The sequence below is a fragment of the Coturnix japonica genome, unplaced genomic scaffold (genome assembly GCF_054131305.1).
Source record: "Coturnix japonica strain WE unplaced genomic scaffold, WE-NBRP24 Scf049, whole genome shotgun sequence".
NCBI classification, from domain to species: Eukaryota; Metazoa; Chordata; class Aves; order Galliformes; family Phasianidae; genus Coturnix; species Coturnix japonica.
The window spans coordinates 1,335,316-1,361,050 of NW_028188952.1; the positions used below are offsets into that span (position 1 = coordinate 1,335,316).

The following is a 25,735-nucleotide window of genomic DNA, read 5'->3' on the forward strand; positions in this document are numbered from 1 at the left end:
TCCCAATTCTCAGCGCTTGAAATCTCGCGGGGGGAGGGCTCAGGCCGAGTCTCGCGAGAAGCAGCAGTTATCTCGCGAGACTTGGCGGGTGCCCCCCTTGGGCCGAGGAGCCGTTTCGCTTTGGGAAGTGAGCGGGGGGCGCTGGGCCGGGCCGGGGCGGCGGGGACCGAACGGGGCCGCACGGTGGGAACCCGGTACTGAGGGTTGGGACAGGGCGGGAGGGAACCGGACACAACGGGACCGGGAGGGATCGTGGGCCCAGCTCCCGCCTTCCCGGGGCTCCCCCCGCGGCGGCGCTGCCCTCCGGGCCTGGGCCCCTCGGATGAGGCGCTGAGGCCCGGTGTCCTTCCCCGCCGCTCCCGGTTCCGTTCCTTTCCCATTCTCCCTCTCCCCGTTGTTCCCTTCCTCCTCGCTCTCTCCGTCCCGCTCCCCATGCAGCAGGAGGTGCCGGGGGGCGGTGAATGGTTCGAATAGAGGGAGGCTGAGGGAGTTGGAAAGTCGAGGAGGATTTGGAGGAGCGCCCCCGCCTCCCCCTGTCCCAGCACAGTGGAGGAGGAGGAATGCCAAACCAAGAGAGACATGGGGGGAAGAAGGATGGGGGCGGCGGGGGGACCTCGCTGCACTCATCGGGCAGCTCCAATAGCAAGGAGAGGCACCGGGTGGCTTCAAGGCATAAGAGGCATAAATCCCGGCACTCCAAGGAGTCACCGTTGGCCGCCCAAGAGACGGCGGCGCCTCTGGGAGCTGTGATCAAACCGTTGGTGGAATACGATGATATCAGTTCGGATTCGGATACGTTCTCGGATGATTTGGCCCTTAAGTTGGACAGGAGGGAGAATGAGGAGAGGAAAGCGGATAGGAGCGAAAGGACGCAGAAACATCGACACCACCAGCACAAACGTATCCGTGAGCTGATGAAGAGCAAACAGGCAGAGAAAGAGAGGAAGTTGGAAAAGAGCCTGGAGGCCTCCAGCAGGTCCGGGTCTACCAAGGACAGGGTATCGGGGTCCTCTAAGAGACTGCTTGAAAGCGAGGAGCACCCGAAGGCCCCGTCCTCAAAGAGCAGCAACAAGGAATCCCGCTCAGCCAAAGCGCACAAGGAAAAGTCCAGGAAGGATCGGGAGCTCAAGTCCAGCCACAAAGAGCGAAGTAAAAGCCATCGGAAAAGGGATGCTCCCAAAAGTTATAAAACCATTGACAGTCCGAAACGGAAATCTAGAAGTCCCCATAGAAAATGGTTGGACAGCCCAAAATTGGATGACAGCCCTTCTGGAGCTTCCTACGTCCAGGAGTATGACCTCAGCCCGCCCCGCTCGCATACGTCCAGTACCTATGATCCCTATAGGAAGAGCCCCGGCGGCTCGTCACGCCGGCAGTCCATCAGTCCACCCTACAAGGAACCCGTGGCCTACCAGTCCAACACACGGTCTCCCAGTCCCTACAGCCGGAGGCAGAGGTCCATAAGCCCCTATAATAGGAGGCGCTCGTCGAGCTATGAGAGGGGGAGTGGATCGTACAGCGGACGCTCACCGAGTCCCTACAGCCGAAGGCGCTCCAGCAGCCCTTTTGCTGCCAAGCGTTCCGTGAGCCGAAGCCCCATAGCCAGGTGTGTGCTCTCCACTGTGACTTCTTCCTCTTGGGGACTGGGGGAGGGACTGGGGGGGGGGGGGGGGGGAAAGGATGCATTGGGGTGGCTGGGTGTTAACCCCATTCTGCATCTGGATTGGGCCTGCTCTGGAGCAGTGCCATGATTTGGCAGCACGGTGTGTAATCACTCTGGGTCAGGTTCGTTGCTGTTTCCTGCAGTGGTGCTCAGCCTTGAGGAAACACCTCCTGGCTGGCACTGAGCAGCATCCATGTTGGCTCCCAGCAGTGGCCAGGGACAGAGCGAGCCCCGGGGATTGAGTTACACTCACCTCTGGAGGTGGCCCCCCTGGCAGGGGGGGAGCTCTGTGCAGAGCAGGGCCCGGATGCTCCTCAGTGCTGTGCAGCTCAATGGGAGGAATGTGTTCACCTCTGCTGGAACCCCTTATCTGTTTGCTGCGTGTGGAAATCTGATCTCACTCTTTAGGAGGTTTGTTTGTATTCTGTGTGTTTTGCTCTTTCTGAACTGACTTTTTTTCTTTCCTCTCTCCCTGAATTAGATGAGCACATGTAAACTCCATCTTTTCAGCCTAAACTTTTCCTTTCTCAGTACTAGAGTTACTACTTTCCCTTCTGAAATTGGGGCATTCTGGAAAAAACAGGTAGAAATCATCTGCATTTTGTCTTTCTTTAGACAGTAATCTTGTTACAGAAGGAAACTATTATTTGAAGGCTGTGTTGACTCTGTTTTATTTCAGATTCTCATTAATCTTCCTGTTACATACACAAATATGTGGTCTAATGTTTTTTCTTTCTAGCTTTGGATTCTGTTAAGTGAGTTTCCTGTTGTCACCATGGGTGCTGCGGAGCTTTGGTTGTAGCTCCATGGCAATTAAGATGTGACCTGGAATGTAATAACTATAGAACTGCTCTGCACTGTGCTGCATCCTCTGCTCCAAATATGAGCTGTGTGGAAGCTGCTCCAGGATGTGCTTGTGAGCAGCGGGTCTCTATTCCTTGGGGGTTTCTTGAGTTGAGCCTTTACTCTTAAAGCTTTTCCCTTGAGGTATTTTGTTGTCCATGGGGCAGTTGAGTTACAGCCTCTGTCCTCACTGTGAGAGATGCACTGTTTCCAGCTTCCTGGAAGCTGTTAAGTAAAATCTACCTCTTCTCCTGTGATATTTGGAAGCAGAAGTTATCCTGGCCCTCTCTTAGATCTCTGAGGTAATGAGGGATAGTCCTTGACATCTCTTTACCCTCCCCTCTATCCTTTCTGCTGTATGGTTGCACAGCTCTTGGGGGCTCTTTGCTAATGCTTTTGGAAGAGTAAAACCAACAGTTATACTTCATGATATGGTTGTGTGTTATGGCATCTGTTTAATGTCCACCTTTAGTCCCATGCAGGAAGAAACCCACCTGGCAACTAAAGTGTGTGTGAGAGGTTCTGTCCCCAGGCTGCTCTGTTGTACTTCCAATATGAAGCTTGCTCTTTCAGTAAATGGCTGGTTGCATCTGTCTTGAGAAATCAAGCCCTTATCTATTCCTGATCTTAATTATGGGAACAACTTTGAAGCACTCTGTGCTGCTCCTCTGTACTCGCATACTCATACAAGAAACCTTTCCAGGGTATCTCTGATTCGCTGATGAAATGCTTGGAACCCCCAACCAAAGCAGATTCCAAAGGTTGCTTAGTGTTTACGCTTGGCTTGTATTGAGTTCTTTGGGTCTGTGACTTCAATTGGTAGCCTGCTGCTCTTCTCCCTTTCCTGAGCTGATAGCTCTGTGTGTGATGATAGCTCTTTGTGTGTTGCATCCTTATGAAGCAGGATGAAAACTGATGTTGCACCTTCAGAAAATACCCTTCAGAAGTGAATCATATTAAAAGGACAGAGGGAACTGAACGTGTTTTCCATATGTTAAGTGAATTGTGAGTTGTAATTCATGCGTTGGTTGTGCTTCGTTGAGCTCACAACCTGTGTGCTCAAGCAGTTGGTGTAAGTTTATGGTCAGATGTCTGTGCAGGAAGTCACAGCTGCTCCCAGCTGCCTGCTGCCACCCCTCCAAGGCTGCTCAGGAGCTCACCTGGAGGCAGACATCAGCTGAGCTCCAACCCCAGCACCTTTGAGCTTGGCTTTGGTTGGCTGCTGTAGATGAGAGTGGATAGAGGCAGCTGAGTGCTCTGAGCAGCTGGTGCTGACCACCCTCCCTATGGAGGGGCAGGAGTGGTTTGGTAGGGGAAGCATCTGGAACTGGCACACTCATGCACTGAACACCTGACTGTGGCCTAAGTCCTTCAAAGGAGGTAACACAGGCTTTTCTGGGGCACTGCATTATTTCTGCTGGCTGAAAATACGAGCTGTTTTAGTTTGTCTTAGAGTGTTCTGTGTTTTCTTTAATCTCCATGTCCAATCTACAGTGTTAGGAAACTGAATCAAAGTGCTGTGCTGGTTGGAGAGAAGACAGAGTGTTTGCATTTCAAATGGCTATGCAAAACAACTTGCTTTCAATTTAGGAGAAAATAGGGATGATTTGGTCAGCGGGGAAAATAACAGATGTGGTTTGCCATTCCTCCTTGCTATTGCAGCTAAAACTAGAAGAAAAACTTCTGGAGTCATTCAGCTTGTTGAAGGTGGGTTGTGATCTAAGAGTAGCAGCCAAGTGTCCATGTGCATGTCAGATTTCTAGAGGATTCTTCATCATTGACAGCTTTGTGTTAATTCATGGTCATCACGGTTAGTTTCTTGTGTCTCTGATGTCCAGCGCTGATGCAGAAATTGACTTGCTGTGCTGTCTGTTTCAGAACGTGGCCCTGCAAAGCAGTTCAGTTGGTGTAACTGGTAGGGGTGGGAGGCACAGGAAGGTGAGCATTGGTGAGTCTTAAATCCAAAGAACTGCTATAGGGAATGCTAATCCCCAAACCGTTTGTGGTTGTAGCAAGCTACATCCTTATAGGATCCATTAGGGATGTCTTCCTTAGCCTGCAAATGTCTCTGGGCACTGTGGAAATGTTGTGGCATTTTCAGCTCCTGGCAACTTCATTGGTGAACTGCTGTCCAGGCAGCAAGCTGTGCCTGGGACAGTCAATTCATCAAGCAGGAACCTTGGAAAAAGCCATGATCCTGAGGCAGCACCACAGAGCAAGGACTGCCTACAGCAGGGGCTGTTCTCTGACCACAGTGATTTGGGATGTTTTTGATCAGATGCTCTGAGTACTGTAAGAGAAACTCTTCTCTCACTTGTCAGCTAACACAACCCTGTTTCCTCCCTAAGCAGAACAGACAGCCCTGTCTTATGGTAACAGAGGGCATGCACTGGAACTACCAGTTTCCATTTCCGTTGTGGTTTCAATGCTGTTCCTCCATCAGCCCCCACTACACTGCATGTACCCCGATGCTGTGAGGTCTCCCCCGCTTCTTCCTGCTATCACAGCACAAGTTTTCAGCAAGAGTTTTCTCTTTGTGCAGGTACACCAATGTAGACCCCCTGTGTTGGAGGTGAAGACTGAGACCCTCTGAACATCCCCCAACAGAATTAAAAGTCCTTTTTTTAGTGTTGTTTTCTTTCCTTCCTGAATCACAATATGCAAATATAAGTTCTGATGATGGTAAAAGAACCAGGGGAAGAATGAACTTGAAGCGAGACGTTTCCTGAGGCGCCGTTCCCGTGGGGGCAGCCATATTTTATCTCTTGTTTCCCCTAAAGCCGTACCTAATGACTATGGAAGATTTGTAAACTGCCAGCTCCTAATCTCAACTGAACTCTTCTGTTTGGTGTGTGCAGCTCCTGGACTGTCTTCCAACCTCTGCCTTACTGGTGTGGCTATAGGGGTAGGTGGATGCTGACCTGGAGTTCACACTGCTCAGCAGTCTGGTTCTACTGTCTTTATTCTCTCCTGGTAGGTTTGATGCCTGACTGAATGCAGCTGACCATCAATGGGGTCTGTGGTGTTTCACAGAGAGCTGCTGATGTTGGGGAGCAGCTCAGAGATTGAGAGATGTTTGTGTTTCATTTCTCTTCTTTTGCTCGCAGGAAATCTGTGAAGTCCCGAAGCCGAAGCCCGGGATATTCGAGGCACTCATCATCTCACAGCAAAAAGCAGAGGTCTGGGTCTCGCAGTCGCCATTCCAGTATATCACCCACCAGGCTGCCTCTGAACTCCAGTCTGGGGGCAGAGCTCAGCAGGAAGAAAAAGGAACGAGCAGCAGCAGCAGCGGCAGCAGCGAAGGTGGATGGGAAGGAGGCAAAGGGCTCCCCTATTTTCCTGTCAAAGAAGGAGAACAGCTTAGCTGAACTTAAGGAGTCTGGAACGGAATCTAAAAAGGTCATCAAAACTGTTAGATCTGAAAAGTCATCTTCAGATACGGAATTAGTTAATTTACTGTGTTCGAATGCAGAGACTAAAGCACCTGCAGAGACAACAAAAACCAAGGCAGAGGAGAACTCGGAAAGGAAACATCCTGTTCCAGTTAGAGATTCGAAACAGCCGGGAACAAAAGACTTGAAGCCTGTAGCAGTGACAGAGGACCTTCGATCTCCAAAGGAGACAGACGCAGCAGAGAAGGAGATTCCACCCCCTCTGCCCTCCATCAAATCACCTCCTCCACCTCTGCCCACCACCACGCCGCCGCCTCCGACTCCACCGCTGCCACCTCTGCCTCCATCACCTGCTGTTCCACCTTTGCCTCCATCCCAACAGACTCCCGTTCAGGTCCCTCCTTCAGTCCCAACATCTTTGTCATCATCTTCCCACTCAAGGACGTCTACTTTATCCTCTCAGGTGAACTCCCAGTCCTCTGTCCAGGTCTCTACAAAAACACAAGCATCTGTGACGGCTGCTATCCCACACCTGAAAACATCAACGTTGCCTCCGCTTCCGCTCCCCCCTATTTTAGTTGGGGAAGATGACTTGGATAGGTAAGGTCACACAGAGGGTCCTGTCTGTGTTTACAGGCACAGAGTCACAAGCAGGCAGGTTCTGGTGGTTGGTTTGGTGGTTGCTGGCTTGTCCTGCTTGTGCTTTGAAGACTGTCCTATTGCATGGCCACTCCTGGCTTTGGCTTATCAGCTCTTTGTGGAGACCTCTATCATCCTGTGTGGGTAGTTCTGTGCTTTCTCACTGAGGAAGGGAGGGTTGGCTGCTCTTAATGCTCTTAATTTATCACGGTAATGGAGGATCCCAAATTAAGGACCCCTTTGTGTTGCAGCCATTTGCACAAAATGCTCTTCAATTTAATTTGCCCCAAACCTGTACTTAAGTAACAGAAAAAGACCTTAACAATTCCAGCACAGGAATGTGGTTTAGAGCTATTTCTGGTCCAAATTGGTGGAGTGTGCAGGCCATGCCCACATGTTAAAGAACGAAAGGCATTGGTTCAGCTTAAGCTTTGATTACTTAAGCAATGAGTATTTTATTAAACATTAAGAAGTAGGTATTGTTTGTTTGAAAACGGAGGAGTAAAACTGCACCAGCTTCAACTTACTTGTCTAAAAATGTGTGTGTATGTGTATCCAAGAGCTGATCTCAAGAGAAGAGCAGGCATTAAGTTGTGGCTGTTGTGTTTGCAGCTGTAACTGATGCCTGTCCCTCTCTTACATGCAGTTGTGCCCTCTATCTCTACTGCATCCTGCATGTGTAGTGGCGTTGCAGTGTGAGCTTGAAGTGGAAGGAAACCCTTTCTCCTATCAGTTCTAATCAGAACGTGCAGACTTAATCTTGTCCTGTAATTGTATATCTTGCTGCTCTGGATTTTGGCTGGCTGTAGCTTCTGCTATGAACTTGCCTGAAGAAACTTGCTCTGCTTTTTTAATTGATTGGTGTAGCACTGGCTGTTAAACACACTGAGTGGATGCAGTGACCTTTTCCCTATAGAAGGATGGGAATCCTTTCCCATTCTTTCCCCATCTAAAGGATGGGCTCCCCAGCATCTGTGGGGTGTGCCATGGGTTGCTCCCACTTGCAGCAAGCATGGCAGCAGGAGGAAGCAGCCCCATTTTGAACCAAGTGGTATCAGTGTAGTATGTGCTTGTTTGATGTTGCAATGAAGAATCCATTTGCTTGCATAGGTTTCTTGGGAACACCTGGCTGCCTTCACAGTGCAAACATAGTTAACAATACAGCCTGATTGTGTTCCTGGTATTCTGGAGCATGGAAGACAGGAGATTGTGTCTGTGTCAGGCTGTTGGCATTCGTGTTTATCATCCTTATGCTTGGGCAGCTCTGAAGTGTCTGTTTGGCTTCCTCACTTGAAAGAAATCCTGGTGAGAAGTCCAAATGTTCTGGCAGTAATTAAAACTATAGTGACCAGCTAATAGGAGATAACCAAGAAGCTGTAAAGTGCTAAATGATAGCAGTGTGTCTATGAGGATGTGCTGGGTGTTGGTCAGAGGGGGAGAAGGGAACCCCAGCAAGTGTGGGTGTCAGTGCCACAGCCCCACCAGCACATCAGCACTTCCCAGGGAAATCCTCAGGGTAAATTTGTATTTGATGTGCATTGGGGAAAGACTGCAGCTTTTCTTTTTGGTCACAGTCAAAGGGCTCAAGTCCAGCATATGCTATATGATATTATATAGTATCAGAAGCAAATGGTTTTCCTCCAGAGGTGTGAGTGAGTGCGTGTGCCTTGTTTAGCTCTGCAAACAAGCAGTGACTTCAGCAGCAGCAGGATAAGATTACTCCCCATTCTTTTTCAGATGTCAGAGCTCAGTGCCTGGACAATATCTTGCTTTATTGTGCTTGCATCTTAACTATATTTCACAAGAGGTTTGCAGGTAAATTTGGCAGTGTCTGTTAGGAAAATCAGAAGTACGACCTGCTTCCAGCTCTTATTTACGTGGAGGTCTCAGTGCTGATGAGCATTAGATGGTAACACACAGCAAACCTCCTGCTGGCTGCCCAGGAAACAAGCCCTGGAATTGTTTGTATTGCTGGGATTTACATATAGGAATCCTTCCTGCTGCAAGCAAACATGAGAGTGAATTGAGTCTCTGCTGTTGAGACTCCTGCCAGTCTAAACTGAGCTTCTCTGCCATCCATAATTTAATTAGGGAAAAATAATTCTGATCTCTCAGTAATATGCACAAGTTAAAGCTCTGTTTCAGTCCTTGCTAAGAAGTGACTTTCAGGGAGGTTTAGTTATGGTGGTTTGTGTGTTCTGTTTGAAGATGGTGCATTCAAATGTAACACTTTCCTGCCTGATTACTGTAAAATGTAAGACTGTTTTCTAATGTTACACTTTGCTATGCTAATTTTCCTAAGTTTATGCTCTCAAATAGAGAGCTTTTGTCCTACCGTAGGATTTTGTTTGCTTTGTTACCTCTGAAGTCTGATTTCTGTATTGTATCAACTTTTCGGGGTTTAGTCCAAAAGAGATTCTTCCTCCAAAACCTGTGAAGAAAGATAGAGAGCAGAGACCACGACACTTACTCACGGACCTCCCGCTCCCTCCAGAGCTCCCTGGAGGGGATCCATCTCCTCCTGACTCCCCGGAACCAAAGGCAGCCACACCACCTCAGCAACCCTTCAAAAAGAGACCAAAGTAAGGCTGACTCCCTTTATTCAGCTTTTTCCAAGTTGTTGGGTTTTCTGTTTCTTCACGCTGCTGTCAGTCTGGGTTTCTAAAGCTTTGAGGTAGTGCTGTGATCCACAAAAATGAAGTTGATAGTCCTGTTTTTGTACATAATCTTATTTCTTGTGGGTGGTTTTGTATTGGGACCACTCACAGCCGAGAGCTGCTTTGCCATCTGTTTTAGAATGAGCAGCACACCTTTCTGGTAAGAAAGGATGGTGAATTTCATGCTCCAAATGGAGGTGGCAGTTCAGGCTGAGTATTGAAACTGTGGCAGACTGTTGTCCCTGATCCTTCCAGTGGTAGAGACAGGTGGAGTGTGTCATGTTCTAATACTCAGCCACATCTACCCTGGAAGCTGTCTCAGTCTTTTGATCTGGCTGTAGCCTCTACACCAAAGAAACTTCCTGATGAATATCCCTACATAAAGCTCTTGGTGCTTGTAGGAGGAGGTTGTTCACAATAGTAGAATACAGAATATTCTTACTCAGAATCAAGGCACATAATGAGGTCATTGTAGCAATCTGTGCAGTTACCTGCATGGGTGTGAGGGCAAATGGTGCATTTGTTTTTTAGGATACTGCCTAAAACCATCAGATTGAGGAGTGTGAGGGGTTGTGGGTGAGGTGGGGCACATGGGTGTGTAACAGCCAATTCCATGGGTGTCTAACAGTCTCCTCTTCTTCTTTCAGAATCTGTTGTCCTCGGTATGGGGAAAGGAGACAGACAGAAAGCGACTGGGGGAAGCGTTGTGTGGACAAGTTCGATATCATTGGGATTATTGGAGAAGGGACGTATGGGCAGGTGTACAAAGCAAAGGACAAGGACACAGGTAAATGTGCCATGTGGCTTCAGGTTGACACCCCTCCCTTCCTCCAAGGCCTCGTTACTATGGGTCTGCATAAAACACTCCAGTGTTGATGGTGCTGCCAGGGAATGATGAATACCTGTAGAACCTGACATGGCTCCAGTGCTTGAATGGATATTTACGTAGTGGCTTTCAAAAGGGGTAAAAGAATGGAGGTTCTGACATTAACTGAGCATCCAGCTGCCCTCTGTGCTTGTGAAACTGTGTACCCAGTGTGCACAGCTTGGCCGCAGCCACAGGTGCCAGCTGAGGCCCTGCTGTTTAAATGTGCTCTGCTTGAGTTTTATTGTAGCAGAGCTTGTAAAAAGGGCTGGAGCTGCGTCTGGGGTGATTTCAGTTCACCTGTCAGATTTTTCCACTGAAGCAAATTAGGAGGAGCTCTGGTGTCACCTGTCTCGAGTTGCTGGCATGGTGGTAACACAAAATAGTTGAGCGGTAACTGAAGCAACTCTTTTGTTTCTTAATGGCTGTTGACTGTGTCCATAGTTACTTCCTGCTGGGAACCCTTAGAGTTGTTGGCAGCAATGTATGTACAAGCTCTGACACTGGTTTGTCCTGGCAGGTGAATTGGTAGCTCTCAAGAAGGTGCGGCTGGACAATGAGAAGGAGGGCTTCCCCATCACAGCCATCCGTGAGATCAAAATCCTTCGGCAGCTGATCCATCGTAGTGTTGTGAACATGAAGGAAATTGTCACGGACAAACAAGATGCACTGGATTTCAAAAAGGACAAAGGTATTTGCTGCAGGGTGTGATTTCAATTGGCCAAAGAGGTGATGGAACCCCATTTGTTTGTGGATGTAAAACTAAGAATCCTTGTGTGTGTGTGTGTAGATTTGTTGTGTTCCTCCTTAATGTGTGGTTCCAGCACATTTGGCTTCTGAATATGCTTTAATTCCTCTTTTTCCTTGATCTCTCTTTTCTCATCTTAATTATTTTTTCCTGTATCATTCCAGGTGCCTTTTACCTTGTATTTGAGTACATGGACCACGACCTAATGGGGCTGCTAGAATCTGGCTTGGTACATTTCTCAGAGGACCATATCAAGTCTTTCATGAAACAGTTAATGGAAGGTCTGGATTACTGTCACAAAAAGAATTTCCTTCATCGGGATATTAAGTGCTCCAACATCTTATTGAACAACAGGTAACAACAGGGATGGAGTTCTCTCCTGGCTCTCTCCCTTGTGCTGCCTCTGGGTTCTGCTGAAAGTACCCACTTGCTGTCTTCACTTGGAGTTATGCTCAGTAATAAGAGCTGTCCATACAGCACAGAAACACAATGTTGTGTGTTTCCACCAGTGGTGTGACAGATAATTAAGTGGTGGGTTTCCTGGGTGCTGCCATAGGCTGGGAGCACAGCTCCTGACACAAAGGGTGAACAGCCCTAACTGCCTTCTATGGAGCTCACTGGTCTGTCCACATGAGACTGTGCTAGCTTTTGTGTTAGCTTAAATTAAATGGGTCTCTTTGTGCCCTTCATCTCCATGGCATTTTGGCAAAAATTCTGTTTATTGGAAACCATTGAGGGTTAAGGTCGAAAGCAGCAGATCTCTGTGAGTTCTCTCTTATTTAGATAGCAGTGTTTGGCAGAAATGTGCTTCATCACAGAGTGCTTTACAATCACTAATTTCTGTTAATGATCAAGATGCTGCCTGGATAACCCTAAGGAGAGGTTGTGGGAATAATGCTGCGTATAATTGCATCCACCTTTCTGGTTATCCCTCTGAAAAGGTTTCTCTGGTCTGTTGGGATGACTGTGATAGAAAGGAGACTGAAGTATCACATTTAGTTTCTTTGAAGCACTGCGTAGGATCTGATGTAGCCAAAAGTCACTGCTGCTCTTTAGGCCTTTCTGTTGCACTGAGGGGTTTCCTTACCTTTTACTGCCTGCAGAATGTGAGCCCAGCTGCAGTTTAAACCAGTGATTGTTTTTGTCTTTCAGTGGGCAAATCAAACTCGCAGATTTTGGACTTGCCCGACTCTACAGCTCAGAGGAGAGGTGAGATGTGGAGGGAATTAGTGATTACTCTTTGTGGGGGTTTCATGGCTCTTGATGCCAGTTTACATCTGGATGTTCCCTTCCAGCCGTCCATACACAAATAAAGTCATTACGTTATGGTATCGACCTCCAGAATTGCTGCTAGGTGAGGAGCGTTACACGCCAGCCATAGATGTGTGGAGCTGTGGGTAAGTGTCTGGCTTTCATCTTCTGTTGTGGCAGGGCTGGTAACCTCATGCATATAGTGGTGGCAAAGGGAGGTAGCTTTTGACTTGTGCTTATCTCTGAAGCTGTATCTGTTCCAAGTAAACATTTTAAGGGTATTCCCATACTGTAAGCCAGTTTAAAAGGGAAGATAAAAGTATCTGTTCTTCCTCTTTAAAAACAGAACCAGCTGACCTTTGCTACCAACATGCCATTTAGATCAGGAAGGGTGACAAACCTCTACTAGGGCTTCGTACACAGACAACAAAGACATGAAAGTCAGGCCCTTCCAATTACTGCTGGAAGTTTTGGCTGTGAAGTCCAGTTGCTATTCGGTGTCCTGTGCCAAATGAGTGGGGTTAGCCCAGCTCCAGCAGACAGGTGTCTGTATCAGTCTGCAGCTATCTTTGGCACTGCTTGTCATTCCTGCCAGAAGGCCTGAGGGTAGATGTTAAGGACTGGCTGAGTCAGAGCTGTCCCCTGTCTCATTCTCTTTCCCTTACAGCTGCACAAATGTGTGTGTGCAAGGCTGTATGCTGTGCTTGGCAATGACCAGCAGCACACTGCTGACAGCTGAGGATATTTGGGCCAGCAAATATCCCCCAAATTTTGACAGTAAAGTTGGAAAGATAAGTGGGCTGAATCTGGAAGAAAATGAGATGCCTGCCTGTTTTTCTTCCCATGGTATTAACACATCCTACTTTCCCTGCAAAGAGTTAAAGTGGGAAGCCTGTGACACGTTAACCAGACTGGTGTTATTTCCCAGCTGCGTAGAACTGGTGACTGTACACATAGGTTAGTTTGTCACTTCTCAACTACAAGCCCTGATGCAAATAACTCTCCTTGGACAGATCTGCTTCCGAACAGAAACACTGCAGTGTTCAAACGATCATCCCAAGGGTTTTCTGTCGTGACCTCTTGCTTTTCCTCTTTCCAGCTGTATCCTCGGGGAACTGTTTACAAAGAAGCCTATTTTTCAAGCCAATCTGGAACTGGCTCAGCTTGAATTAATCAGGTAAAGCATTGCACATGCATGCCTATGAGAAAGAGGTGCTGCAGTAACTGCTCATGCACATAGTTGCTGTATTATAAAAGACCTCTTTCTCTAATCTGCCTGCAAAATAGGATCAGTAAGCGACTGTAACTGAATAGGTGGGCATCTAGGTGTCTGTGCCTGTCACCCAAGTGTGTGGCTGCTAATGCATGCACCTTCAGTAGAATCTGTAGCTAGTTCAATGCAGAAATTGTGACTTTAAATTACGTCTTGCACTGAAAATTCACTTTGATGGATAGCTTATAAGCTCAGGTGACTGTTTTTCCTCTTCCTTTTTAACCTGAGGTTTATCTGACCCTTACTATAAGTGTGCCCAGACCCAAGGCTATTGGTACTCCAGGTTGCTTAGAAAGGAAATGTCTTCTCTTGAGCCAGTGTGACTCTTCTCTCTGTTTCACCTTCTGATCATACTCTGCTTTTCTGGTTCTCAGCCGGCTCTGTGGGAGCCCCTGTCCAGCAGTGTGGCCCGATGTCATCAAGTTGCCCTACTTCAACACTATGAAACCGAAGAAGCAATACCGAAGGCGCCTGCGTGAGGAGTTCTCCTTGTGAGTTTCCATAGCAGAGACCACGAGCAGCTGTGTGGGGGTTACGGCCTTCTGCTGCATTGTGTGACAGATCTGTCCTTTGGCTGTAGCCTGCCTGGCAGAATGAAGCAGTGCTTCCCATCCTTACCTTCTGGCCTCAGGCAGCTCTCACCATGAGGGATTTTTTTCCATTTGTGGAAGGCTGGAGTGGACTCCCTGTGCATTAGAACTGTCTCATCTGCCTGAGGTGCCTTCTGGAGGGATTCCCTGCACACATGGGATGCTCCTAGTGAGGGCCTGGCCTTGTCAGTCTGCACCTGGAGAGTGCACTTGACAGTATGGCATTCTCATGGTGCTGAGGCTGTCTCTCTTCAGAGATGTGCTCTCTGGGGGGAGGCTGTAATTGTGTGATTATCTTGTGGGATTCGTAGCAAAGTTGCTCTTTGTAAATGAGGGAAAATTAGACTAAAAATATTGCCTATCTGTTGCTTGTTCTGGTGATGTCTTTGGGCTGTGCATTAGATATTTGTACGCTCCAAACTTATTGCTCTTGAGCATGAGGTGGCTCTCATAAAGGCTGTTGCTGCTCCGTTCAGAACAACCCCTTAGCTCAGCCATATTTTCCTCTCTCTACACAGCATTCCTTCATCTGCTCTCGACCTGCTGGACCACATGCTGACGCTGGACCCTGGCAAGCGCTGCACAGCAGAGCAGGCCCTGCAGAGTGACTTCCTTAGGGATGTTGACCTCAGCAAAATGGCACCTCCAGAGTAAGTTCCAGCTGGCATCATTCACTGCAGTGGGCTCTGCTAATGAACTTCAGGAAGGACCCACTGGTTTGGTTTTGCCTTCCTGGTTGGAATTAAGTTATGATTTCTGGACTTGATTCTTGACTCAGCCCCTGGTTTGGTCAGATGGCTCAGCAAATTGCTCTTGTGCTGCTGTTTGTTATTTTGTTGTTTTGTCTGGTTTTATAAAGCTCAGCTTAATGCTTGTAAGGTGCTTCAAAACTGTTGGAAGGTATGGGAATAGCATGCAGCAAATCCCTGTCCTCTGTGCCATGGAGGATGGGATGGCCTTGTTGATGAATCTGCTTGTTAATTGGCTAGAAGAGTGCAATGTTGCACAAGAGCCACTGCTGGCAGCTCTTTTCTCCCACCTCAGTCAGGCTATAAAACTCTGCTATAGCTTATTTGCATGCAAGAATAGCAGTAGCTTTTGAGATTCCCATTTCCTTCAGGGTTATTAAAAGCAGCTGCTTTCTCCAAGCCACCATACTCTCAAAGCTGAGTGTGCGTTTGATTGGGGATGGGAGGAGGTGTATGGTAGCAAACCCAGTCCATTCAGGAGTGAGACTCCATTGCAGATTACATGGCTCATGTGCAATTGGGCTGCCTCCCCTGGCATTCTAGCATTCACCCCTTCCTTCTGGGCTTAGTATTATAGCTGGAACAACTGCACTTCTCATACAGCAGTAGTAATTTTCAGCTGTCTTCAGATCTGTTTTTGGTGCTGTGTTTTTTACCTGCCAAGTCTTGTTCTCTTTCAGCCTTCCCCACTGGCAGGATTGCCACGAGCTGTGGAGCAAGAAACGACGACGGCAGCGGCAGAGTGGGATTGCAGTGGAAGAGCCACCATTATCAAAAGTTTCTCGGAAAGAAACTACCTCTGTTACAAGCACAGACACTGTCAAAAACAACAGCAGTCCTGTGCACCCACAGCCTGCCCAGCTCAAAACAGAGGCTGGTGCTGGAGATGCAGTAGGTCAGTGACTTGTCTGGCCTGCAAAAGGCTCCTCTTGATGTTCCCTTCATGCTGTCTCCAGTCTGTAGTGGGTGTGGGATGCTCACGTCCCTCTTTCAAGGCAGTCTGATTCTTTGACCTCTACTTCTGCAGGAAGGGCACTCCAGAATCTTTCTGTTCTGGCCTTTTTTTGTTGGCTGCAGAGCACTCTGCCTGGTCTTCAGAAGTTGTTACTGGTTCACATGCATGCTTTCTTAGAGAATAATTCAAGGAATCCCTGAGTCTCTTTGACCAGGGAGGTAATAGGTAACAGGCTGATGGGAACAACCATCTAAACAATGTGCAAATGAGCTGAAATTTGATCCTATTGATGAAATACATTAAGATGAGGAAAAAAGATTAGTGACTGATGGGCAAGAATGGATGTTAATGCACATTGTTGCTTACTGAAGACATCAGTTGGTCATAAGGACTTGCTTATGCGCTGCTGCCAAAACCACATTCAACATTCTGGTGTCCCAAAAATAGTTGGAAGGGAGATATTATGATTCTTGGGAATGTGGAGATGTTCAAAGCTCTCCAGACCGTGCTGATTGTTCTCTGGAAGCCTTGCACAATACCAGATAGGGCTGAAGATTCCTTTGTGTCAAGTGTTCTGCAGACAAGTAGCAAAGAAGACAGTTCTTGCTCCAGGGAATGCGCAATCCATGTGTTCAGTGAAACATGGCAGATGGACAAAAGGCTCTGGTTGGATTAACAGACACAGGAACAGTATTAGTTGCCTACCAGTAAGGGGGGCTTAATTTGAAGCTTCTAAAACCAAACCTGTGCACCCTGCTTGCTAAGGAGACTGACTTGCAGGGTCAATGTGAAGGGTCATCCTTGTCACCCAGGAGGCTCTGGTCCAGCATGGTGCAAAGGGGAGGTGACATCGTGTAAAGATTGTGTTCTAGGCTGACCTGGCTGCTTGAAGGTCAGGATGGAACCTTCTGATCCCAGGCCAGCTTTCAGAGAGGAGCTGCTTTCTGCATGACCTATTTTATTTGCTGCACTGGTGGAACACACCCTTCTTCCATCCCAAACAGGTTCTGTACTGGGAACGTGCTTTCTAGTGCAGGAAGGGGGGAGGTGCTTTGATTACTGCGAGATGAGCTAAAGGCTTTCAGTCACATCCCTGAGCCTGCTGCCCTCACTGCAGCTCAGCAGTGTGATCCTTGGGGTGCCCACAGTTAGGGGAAGGTTTGGTTCAGCTGTGCTGTTCTGAACGAGCAGCTGTGTGTGCTTCTGTTGGTGGTGGATTGGGGGGGCAGTGACAAAGCCTCCCTCTGCTGCTAGCAGAGCAGTACTGAACTGTAGCCTTGGGTGAGTGCAGTGTGTGAGCAGTACCACGGGGTGCTGCTGCAGTGCTGTTCAGATCTGATCGCAGGCTGGAGGGGGGCAAGCTGATGGTGGAAAGCTGAGCAAAAACTGTCTTGGAATCCTACTGCAGCCTGCATGCCTTCCCCAGGCCCACGGAGAAGAGGGTTTTGCTGTTGTGTACAGTGTCATGATTACAAACTGGTCAGACGCAGCGTAATCTGACCTTTCTGTGATGTTTTTCATGTTTCCAGCAGGCCTTGGAGAAATCACCCAGCAGCTGAATCAGAGTGAGCTAGCTGTTTTACTGAACTTGCTGCAGAGCCAGACTGATCTGAGTGTCCCACAGATGGCCCAGCTGTTAAATGTACATTCTAACCCAGAGATGCAGCAACAGCTGGAGGCTCTCAACCAGTCCATCAACGCTCTGACAGAAGCCACAACTCAGCAGCAGGAGTCTCAGGCAGCAGCAGCAGAGGAAGCCATAGAAGAGCCACCCACGGAGGCCCAGCCACCGGAGGAGCAGGTGACTCCAGAAGCAGCTGGTGCTCAGGGAGACATGCAGAACGTGCTGGCCGTTCTGCTCAGTCAGCTGATGAAGAGCCAGGAGCCTGTCCTAACCCTGGAGGAGAGCAATGGGGAGAAGAGCAGCGAGCAGCGGGGGCTGAGAAAAACCCCTACAATGCATCAGGAGGAAAGCACAGGTAAATAACCGTCAGCACTGCTTGTGCATCTCGGATGCCATTCATCTGATTGAAAAACTCAAGCTGCCATATGAGTGCCTGTGGTTCAGCTGTGACCAGGACGAGCTGAGGCACCTGAGAGCTGTGTTGGGGTGGGGGGAGGATGGTGAAAAGTGGGCCATGGGGTGAGGATGGGAGGAAGGAAGCGCTGGGTGTCAGAACGTGGCCAGGGTTTACACACCCAGGTAGGCTTCTTGCACAGTGCACTTATGCAGGTTTCCCTGTTTTACTGGGAATAATATTTTTTCCCCCATTACCTTCCTGCTCAATGGAGCTTAAACAAAAGAAAAGTAGTAAAGAATGTGAGAAGCAAAATAGTGCAGAGCCCTTTGAGGGAGGGATGGTGGCAGATGGGCACCCAGCTCCCCAGGTTCACTTTGCATAGGGTTGAGCTGTGAGTGCTCAAGTTGTGCAGCTTTGAAAGCTGAGGCTGTTATTGAGCAAGTTAGAGCCATGCTTAAAGACCTGCCCAAAGAAGCAGCGAGCTGATGGATCCCATTCCCAGAGGTGAGTGTAAACATCTCCATGTCTTTTTTTTTTGTTGTTGTTGTTTTCTTGTTGATTTCTCGAATTATTAGCAACATCCTGTGACGACCTCACCAAATAGTAGAAGCGCCTCCTGAGTCATGTCTCAGACTCTCCAGGGAGCCTCTTTTGGCCCGATACACAACTCTGCAATGTAGCTGAACGTGCTGTGTTCTCGTGCCTTCAACTCACCCGCCCACCACGAGCCAGTTGTGATTGTGCTTTTTTTTTTTCCTTCTTTTACCTTTTTTTTTTGCCCTAGTACTGGAATATAATTAGGTGACTGTAGAGCAGATTCAATGGAATTACCTTGTTCTCTGTTTATAATTATTTTCGATGCTGCGCTGTCCCCCAGATCAGCTTAGCTTTAAAATTACCTGAAGATTGTTTTCTGGATCTAGTTTTAAAGTGGACTGATGGATACGGGTGGAGGGGTGGTCCTGGAAGACTACTGGTTTTCACAATAAAGTTTGACCTTTTTAATAACCACTTTTGCCCATGATTTGAGGATCTGATTCAAACAAGGTGTTGGTGGCCTCTCCACGTCATTGCCAGTCATCACCTTATTGCCCCGTGGCTGATGCTTTTGTTGGTGGGTGAGACCAAAGCAGCGCATTGGTGTCGCTCTGTGGGTCAGGGCTGGTTTTGTGAGCAGGGTTTGGTGCACGAGGTGTCACCCCTGGCCACGGCGCTGCCCCAGCAGGGAAATGCTGCTCTCAGCTTTTTGCACCAAGCTGCTTTGTGAGCTGGTGGGGCTGCCCTGCGAGGGATGCTCTTGTCCAGATAGGAGGGATCCTCTAGAAATAGGAATTCTTGTTGCTTCAGGTCTGCTTTGGGGAGGGTGAATGGGAGGGGGAGGCTGACCCACGTGTTGCAGGGCTGCAGGTAGTTGTGGGCTGAGGTTTTTGGACTGTATTTAACAAGGTGAAACCAGCAAAGTCCCCATGAGCAAAAGGGGCTGGGAGCTCCTCAGGGCTGCAGACGGCAGCTGGCACTGGGGGTCAGGGCTGCTTCTTGCCTTCCACCCTCCCATAGGGCACACGGTGGCAGGCAGTTGGTGCCAGGCAGCGCAGCATTGGGGTCCCTTTGCTTTCCAGGAACGCTGCTCCGTGCAGCTCTGCATCTGGCTGCCTCCCCGTTAGCCTTTGATCCAGGAGCAGGAATTCCCTCTGCGGGTGCCCATGTGTTAGGACAGCTGTTGCTGAGTGCTTGGGAGCGTGGGGGGGACCGGGGTGAGAGCGGGGAAGAACATTAATGAACGTGAGCAGTGATTTCACACCGCATGGCAGCTTTTAGGATTCTCCGCCTCTTTTTGCTTTGCCTTTCCCAAATGCTTCCTGGAGAGCGGTTGGTCTCTGCAGGGTTGTTTGCTTTTGGTTTTACTGGGTAGGAATGTATTGCTATCTGCTAGCGCGTGGTTGTTAAGATGTTGTTTAAAAGGAGTAACCCTTCCACAGCATGTCCTCCTCGCGTTCTCCCACCAGAGAAGAGACCCCCAGAGCCCCCCGGACCTCCACCGCCGCCGCCTCCTCTCTCCGAAGCTGATCTCTCCAGCGCAGCCCCGGAGCTGAACCCGGCCGTGACAGCTGCTCTGCTGCAGCTCTTTTCCCAGCAAGAGGAATCTCTGAGCCACGCCGAGCACCAAGCAGCCCGCTCTGCTGACTACGGCAGGTCCCACTCGTCCAGGACTTACAGCACTGAGGGCTCTGATGGGGGATTCGGGACCGAGGAGCTGAACTCTGGCCAGACTCTGCTGGAACCCTCTGCCCAAAGTGTGGGGAAAAGCAGGACCTTCTTGGGCTCCGTGAGCCACCTCGGGGAGACGAGCAGTTACCAGGGCATGGGCTCTGTCCAGTTCCCAGGGGACCAGGACCTTCGCTTCACCAGAGTCCCCGTGGCGCTGCATTCGGTCGGTCAATCCTTCAACAAAACAGAAGGGAGCAACAACACGCTGGTTCACCCGGAGGCCAAAATCCAAACCTACGGCGAGCTGGGTGCGGGGACGGCCGCTTCCAGTGGGGCAGGAACCGGGCACGGCTGGGGGACCCCGGCCCAGGCTGCACCCTATGGGAAGACGTATCGCGGGCCGGGCCGGGTGCCCTCACGTGGGGGCCGGGGTCGGGGGGTTCCTTATTGATGCTCATCCTCTGCCCATCACCTCCCTCCTTTTGCTTCTGACCGTAGCGCCGTGATGTTGGCCGGGTCTCGGCCGTGCTCAGCTGCTGCAGCAAAGCTCTGTGTTGCATCCCTCGCTCGCCCGGCGCCCGATGCCTTCTTTGCAGTGCGGCCAGAGCTCTGTGCTTGGTTAGCGACAATAAAACGGAGCTCAGCTTCGTGCCCTGAGCCAGCAGATGGTTGGGGGGGGGGGGGAGCTGTGTGAAATGGGATGAATGGAACAAACCTGCCTCAGGGTGGGGGGAAAAGGAGGAAATAAAGCAACGAGGCGAGCTGAGGCTGCAGTGCATTGCACAGGGAGGAGCTGGGCAGGGTTCAGGTAGGGCCGGGTGCCGGCATCATCCCGAAGCAAAATGGTTTTTGTGTTTAACCCCCCCCTACTTTAATGGAAACAAAAAGACAAAAGGAATGGAATAAGGAATGAAATGGAAGCTGTGGATGATGCAGGGACCCACAGCTTGGGATGCTCAGGGGGGGCTATATGTGTGTCCCCCCCCCATGGCTCTGCAGCTGGAGGATGCTGGTGTTGTGAAGGGTCTCTTTGGGTTTCTCTCCTGTCATGGGGTTGCAGTGGGAGCTGTTTTCTGGTATTGGTTGCTTGGTTTGTTATCCAACCCCCTTCCCCCCATTTCACCTTTTGATTTGGTTTTTAAGTTCAACGCCTCCCTTCCAAAACAGGAATTCATTAAATATTGGAAGAAAATAATGACCAAAAAGATGAGAAATGGAACAATTCTGGTGGGGTTCTGCCCGAGATCATGGCGGCTCCTGCTTCCCATCAGCTCATCCCCAGGGCCTGGTGTTCCTATGAGCTCCTCTGGTTGGGTTGTGATGGAGGAAGCACCGACCGCAGTCCTCCTCGTTGTCCACCTCAATGAGACAATAAAACAAAGGTACATCTTGATGTGCTTTAGTTGGTCCTCCTCTTCCCCCCCCCCCTCCTATGGCAAACATAGAGTTGTTCATTTAATTTGAGCTGACAGTGTTCTGAAGTGCTGAACAGATGGGAGTCCATGGGGCTGCAGGACCTGGGCGATGCTGCCAGGCTCAGGTTTGGGGGGGTTCAGGTTCTCCCCATTGAGTTTCCCTTTGGTTCTATGGCCGGTTGATGCCTGATGTGCAGGAGGGGGGCGTTGGGGGGGGGGTTCTATGTGATGCAGGGTGCACTAAATAAAGCAGGGGGCCTCTCCAGAGTTGGGGTTTATTTTTGTTGTTATTGGTTTAAATTCATATATATTATATCTCTTAATTTCCACCACGATGCTGCTGGAGCCCCCTTGGTGTTGCTCTGCCTTTATTCCCTGCTCCGTCCCATTGCAGCTCTGAACCTTCTTAGGGTGGCCGGTGCTTAATGTTCCCTATGGGGGGGGGGCAGCTCTGCAGAGGGCTGAGCCTTAAAGCAGCAGCACTGTGACCCCATAGGGCTGAATTTGGGGCTTTGAGCTCAAAATGGATTTGGGGGGGGTTGGGTTGGGGGGGGCTGCTGGCCCTGAGCAAGGGCTGCAAAACGCCTTCAGCATCAGCTGCTCCCCCCTAAGTCTTGTTATGGGGCTGGGGCAGAGCCCATGGGGGGGGGCTTCTCCCTATAGACACCCAGCCAACCTGACCATCAGCTCCTATGAGGACACAGAAGGACCCCACACCATCACCCCACAGCCGGGCTGCTGCCCCCCCCTCCCCCATCCCCTCCTTTTTCACTGTTTTTGTTGTTTTTTGTTGGTTTTTTTTTAAGGGGGGGCTCCGTACAAAGAAGACAAAAGGATTTCTGAGGTTGGGGGGGGAGGATGATGTGTTTCATGGCTGTGAGTGGTGCTGCAGGGCTGGGGGGGGTGATGGGGGGCAATGTGCCGCCCCACCTTCATTTGGAGACCGAGCGCCTTTTTTCTTTGGGGTTGTACCTTTGTCTCTGTACAGATATTTTGTAATATATTAAAATCGACAACGATGACAAAACCCAACCATTGCTTTTTCTTTATTTTTTTATTTTTTTTTAACACCTTTTTCAGTTTATAAGAATGGAAAGTGGAAATTGGGGTTAATTCACTCCTGTTCCTGCATGGCCTGTTTCTCCATCACCCTGCATTGCTGTGCTCCTGTGTTTCCCCCCCCCCCAGCATTATTTGCTATGGGGCTGAGCTGGCCCCCTCCTTATGCCCCCAAGCCTGGCTGTGTGTGCACTGAGACCCCCCCATGTCCATGGGGTTCTGCCTCCTCCACCTCTTTGGGGTGGCTGTATGGGGTGATGGCTGCCCCTGGGGGGGGGGGGGCTTCATGCTGCTGTGTGCCCCCCTGACCCCTGTGCTCAGAGGTTGGATTTGGGTGCAGCAATGGGGGCTCAGGACTTTGACCCCCCCACCCAGGGGGTGTCCCTGCCCCCTATGGCTCCACGTGCTGTGCCCGTGCCTTCTCCCTTTCCCCCCACCCCGCACCCATCTCCTCCTCCAGCCCCGCTCCCTCTCACCCGGTTTAGCATCTCTGCCGCTGACACGTCTTAAAATACATCCGTGTGCAGATGGCGGGGGGGCGGGGGAGGCCTGGCAGCGCCGTGCTCTGCCTTGGGGGGGGGGGGGGGAGGCAGCGAGTGATGCCAGCAGCTCCACCGGGACGGGGTGCCCCTCCATTCACAATCAGGATCACACTGGGGGGGGGTATCCATCCTATATCCATCCTGTATCCATCCTATATCCATCCTGCATCCATCCTATATCCATCCTGCATCCATCCTATATCCATCCCATATCCATCCCATATCCATCCCATATCCATCCCATATCCATCCCATATCCATCCCATATCCATCCCATATCCATCCCATATCCATCCCATATCCATCCCATATCCATCCCATATCCATCCCATATCCATCCTATATCCATCCTATATCCATCCTTCCACCCTCATCACCCGGACACAGCATAAGGATGCTCCCATAGTAAAGCCTTAACGACCCTCACGTCGTGCCCGCTTCCCTTAAGGACCCCCGGTCTATTTTGCAGCCCGAAGCCCGGCGTTAAACGGCAGCTCCTGCCCCCCCCCCCCCGGCCCAAGGTGACCAGAGCGTTTCCTTCCATTTAATTCCTTTTTTCCATCGAACTTCCCTCGCTGCAGCTGCTGCGGTGCCAAATGGCTCCGGGCTGTAAATCTCCAGCTCTGGGGCCGTGGCACGGCCGGGGCTGTACGTGTGTGTGTGTGTATGTGTGTGTATGTGTGTGTATGTGTGTATATGTGTGTGTATGTGAGTCCTACATGGTTGTGCTTATTGCACATCCACGTGTGAGCCCGCACAAAGCCACTCGTGTGCCCCACGGGTGTGCGTGTCCCGCGTGGCCGTCACCAGATGTCGCTGTCCCCACGGCCACCAACGTGATGGGGCCGACCACGAGCTGCCACATCCCCGTACCCCCCCCCCCGGTCCTATGGATCCCTATGTCCCCCCATATCCCCCCATGGCACCGGGGCTGCTCCCATCCCTGCCCTCCCTCCATCCCCCCCCCCCCCAAATGGGGCACAGCCGGTGGCTTTGGGGACATTGGGGCCCCTGCCCTGTTCCCCCCCCTCAGACCCCCCCCCCCCATAAAGCCGCACAGCTGAGCCGAGGGGGAGGGGAGGGCCCGAGCCCGCACGCTTTCACCTGCCATTTAATTGGATGTATTTTTAATTAATGGTGCCTTTGGGACCAACATGAGACAACATGATCTCTGAATAGGGACAGGGGAGGAATTGGGGAAGGTGGGAGGATTGGACCGCGGGGTGCTCTTACCCGGCAAACGCTGCCATCAATCACCTCCACTTTTCGGCTCTGGACTTTTGGCTTCTGCCCAGGACCAGGGGGGAGCGCGGCCCCCATCCCGCCGCCTCCTGGCACCAATGCGATGAGCTGCACGGCCTCAGCTGTGGCTTAATGGTGGGGGGGGTGTTAAAGCCTCCTGTGACCCCCAGGCCTTGGGGGGGCTCCTGGCTGCTCTCCGTGCCCCGCTGCCCCCACCTGCCCCCCGCCCTCGCTTTGTTCCTCCCTGCCCAGGCGATGGGCACAGCTGGCACCACCACATCCCCCCCCCCAACACACACACACCTTCTGGCGCAGCCCCTGGGGGGGTCGGGGCAGCTGCCCGGCCAGTAAGGGCTGGGGGGGGGTGGGCTGTGGGCTGGCGGTCGCCCGCGGCAGGTGCCGCCGTGCAATGTAGGGCAGGCATTAATATTTAGTGCCGCTGGGGGGGCCGGGCCGGGGTTGCGGCACAGCTGCCTCCTGCGCTGGAATGCAAACTGCAGCGCTGCCACCACCGCCCTGTGCGTGTCATGGAGGGACCCGGCACGGCCTGGAGGGGGGACATGCAGCACTGGGACACCTCCAGCTGCATAGAGAACGGGGGCTTTGTTGCAGCATCCCAGCACCTGCAGCCTGATGCTGGGGACAGCAGAGCCTGGTGGCTGCCTGCAGGGAACCCATGGCCACGATGTCCCCATGGCCATGATAATGTCCCCATGGCTGCAGGCTGCACTGGTGCTGGGCACCTTCCTATGGCTGCAACCACTTCCAGTCCACAAGGGGAGGCTTTGGGGGGACTCAGCCCTGCCTGCTGTCCGTCCATCCATCCCTCCATCCATCCCTCCATCCCTCCATCCATCCATCCATCCCTCCATCCATCCATCCCTCCATCCATCCCTCCATCCATCCATCCATCCCTCCATCCATCCATCCATCCATCCATCCATCCATCCATCCATCCATCCATCCATCCATCCATCCATCCATCCATCCCTCCATCCCTCCATCCATCCTTCAATCCATCCCTCCATCCCTCCATCCATCCATCCATCCCTCCATCCATCCCCCCATCCATCCATCCATCCATCCATCCATCCATCCATCCATCCATCCATCCATCCATCCCTCCATCCATCCATCCATCCCTCCATCCATCCATCCATCCATCCATCCATCCATCCATCCATCCCTCCCTCCATCCACACCCACCCCATCTCCTTCTCCCCCAGGCCCGTGCTTTGCGGATGCGCGCGCATGGTGGGTTTATTAGCGTTATTTCGGCATTGTGATGCAGAGAGAGTAAGTGTAACAGCTGCTCCGTGCTCGTGGTGTTTATTGTTACCTAGAGACAGCCCACTGGCTCCTTCCCAGCCCCCCCCCCACATACACACACCCCAGCTCCCCACACTCGGATGCAAAATTTATAGCACACAGTCCCCTCACATTAACTCTCTGCCTTCCAGGCTGGGACGGTGCCATGGGATGGGGACAGAGATGGGTCAGGGGAGGTGGATATGGGGGGGGGGGGGAGACAGCCCTTGTGGTGTGATACCATGAGCCAGATGGGGCTGCTCCATGCGGTGCCATGATGCCATGCAGTGCCACCCTGTGCTGTGCTGTGCCATG

At 50.9% G+C, this 25,735-nt stretch overlaps 1 protein-coding gene across 6 annotated transcripts; it reads left to right on the forward strand.

Annotated features, from left to right (window-relative positions):
- Positions 1 to 71: 71 nt before the first annotated feature.
- On the forward strand, positions 72 to 22,301 carry CDK12 (cyclin dependent kinase 12). Of its 6 annotated transcripts, none has more exons than XM_015885831.2 (14): positions 72 to 1,606; positions 5,614 to 6,498; positions 8,943 to 9,119; positions 9,842 to 9,981; positions 10,580 to 10,750; positions 10,972 to 11,161; positions 11,960 to 12,016; positions 12,103 to 12,204; positions 13,158 to 13,235; positions 13,706 to 13,822; positions 14,440 to 14,571; positions 15,351 to 15,565; positions 17,155 to 17,604; positions 19,626 to 22,301. In XM_015885831.2, exons 1-14 carry the CDS (start codon positions 561 to 563, stop codon positions 20,303 to 20,305), a joined length of 4,440 nt encoding a protein of 1,479 aa, XP_015741317.2. In that variant the 5' UTR covers positions 72 to 560; the 3' UTR covers positions 20,306 to 22,301. The 6 variants fall into 6 exon arrangements, with proteins under 6 accessions (XP_015741317.2, XP_015741319.2, XP_015741318.2 ...); XM_015885833.2 differs by having other exon boundaries at positions 19,653 to 22,301; XM_015885832.2 differs by having other exon boundaries at positions 17,158 to 17,604.
- The last annotated feature ends 3,434 nt before the right edge of the window (positions 22,302 to 25,735 follow it).

What these genes read in the sequence shown, in the direction of transcription:
- CDK12 (XM_015885831.2), top strand. Translation starts at nt 561, where the DNA reads ATGCCAAACCAAGAGAGACATGGGGGGAAGAAGGATGGGGGCGGCGGG. An exon ending in AGCCGAAGCCCCATAGCCAG is followed by an intron (nt 1,607 to 5,613) that starts GTGTGTGCTCTC and finishes TTTTGCTCGCAG; the next exon opens with GAAATCTGTGAAGTCCCGAA. An exon ending in AGCAAAGGACAAGGACACAG is followed by an intron (nt 9,982 to 10,579) that starts GTAAATGTGCCA and finishes TTGTCCTGGCAG; the next exon opens with GTGAATTGGTAGCTCTCAAG.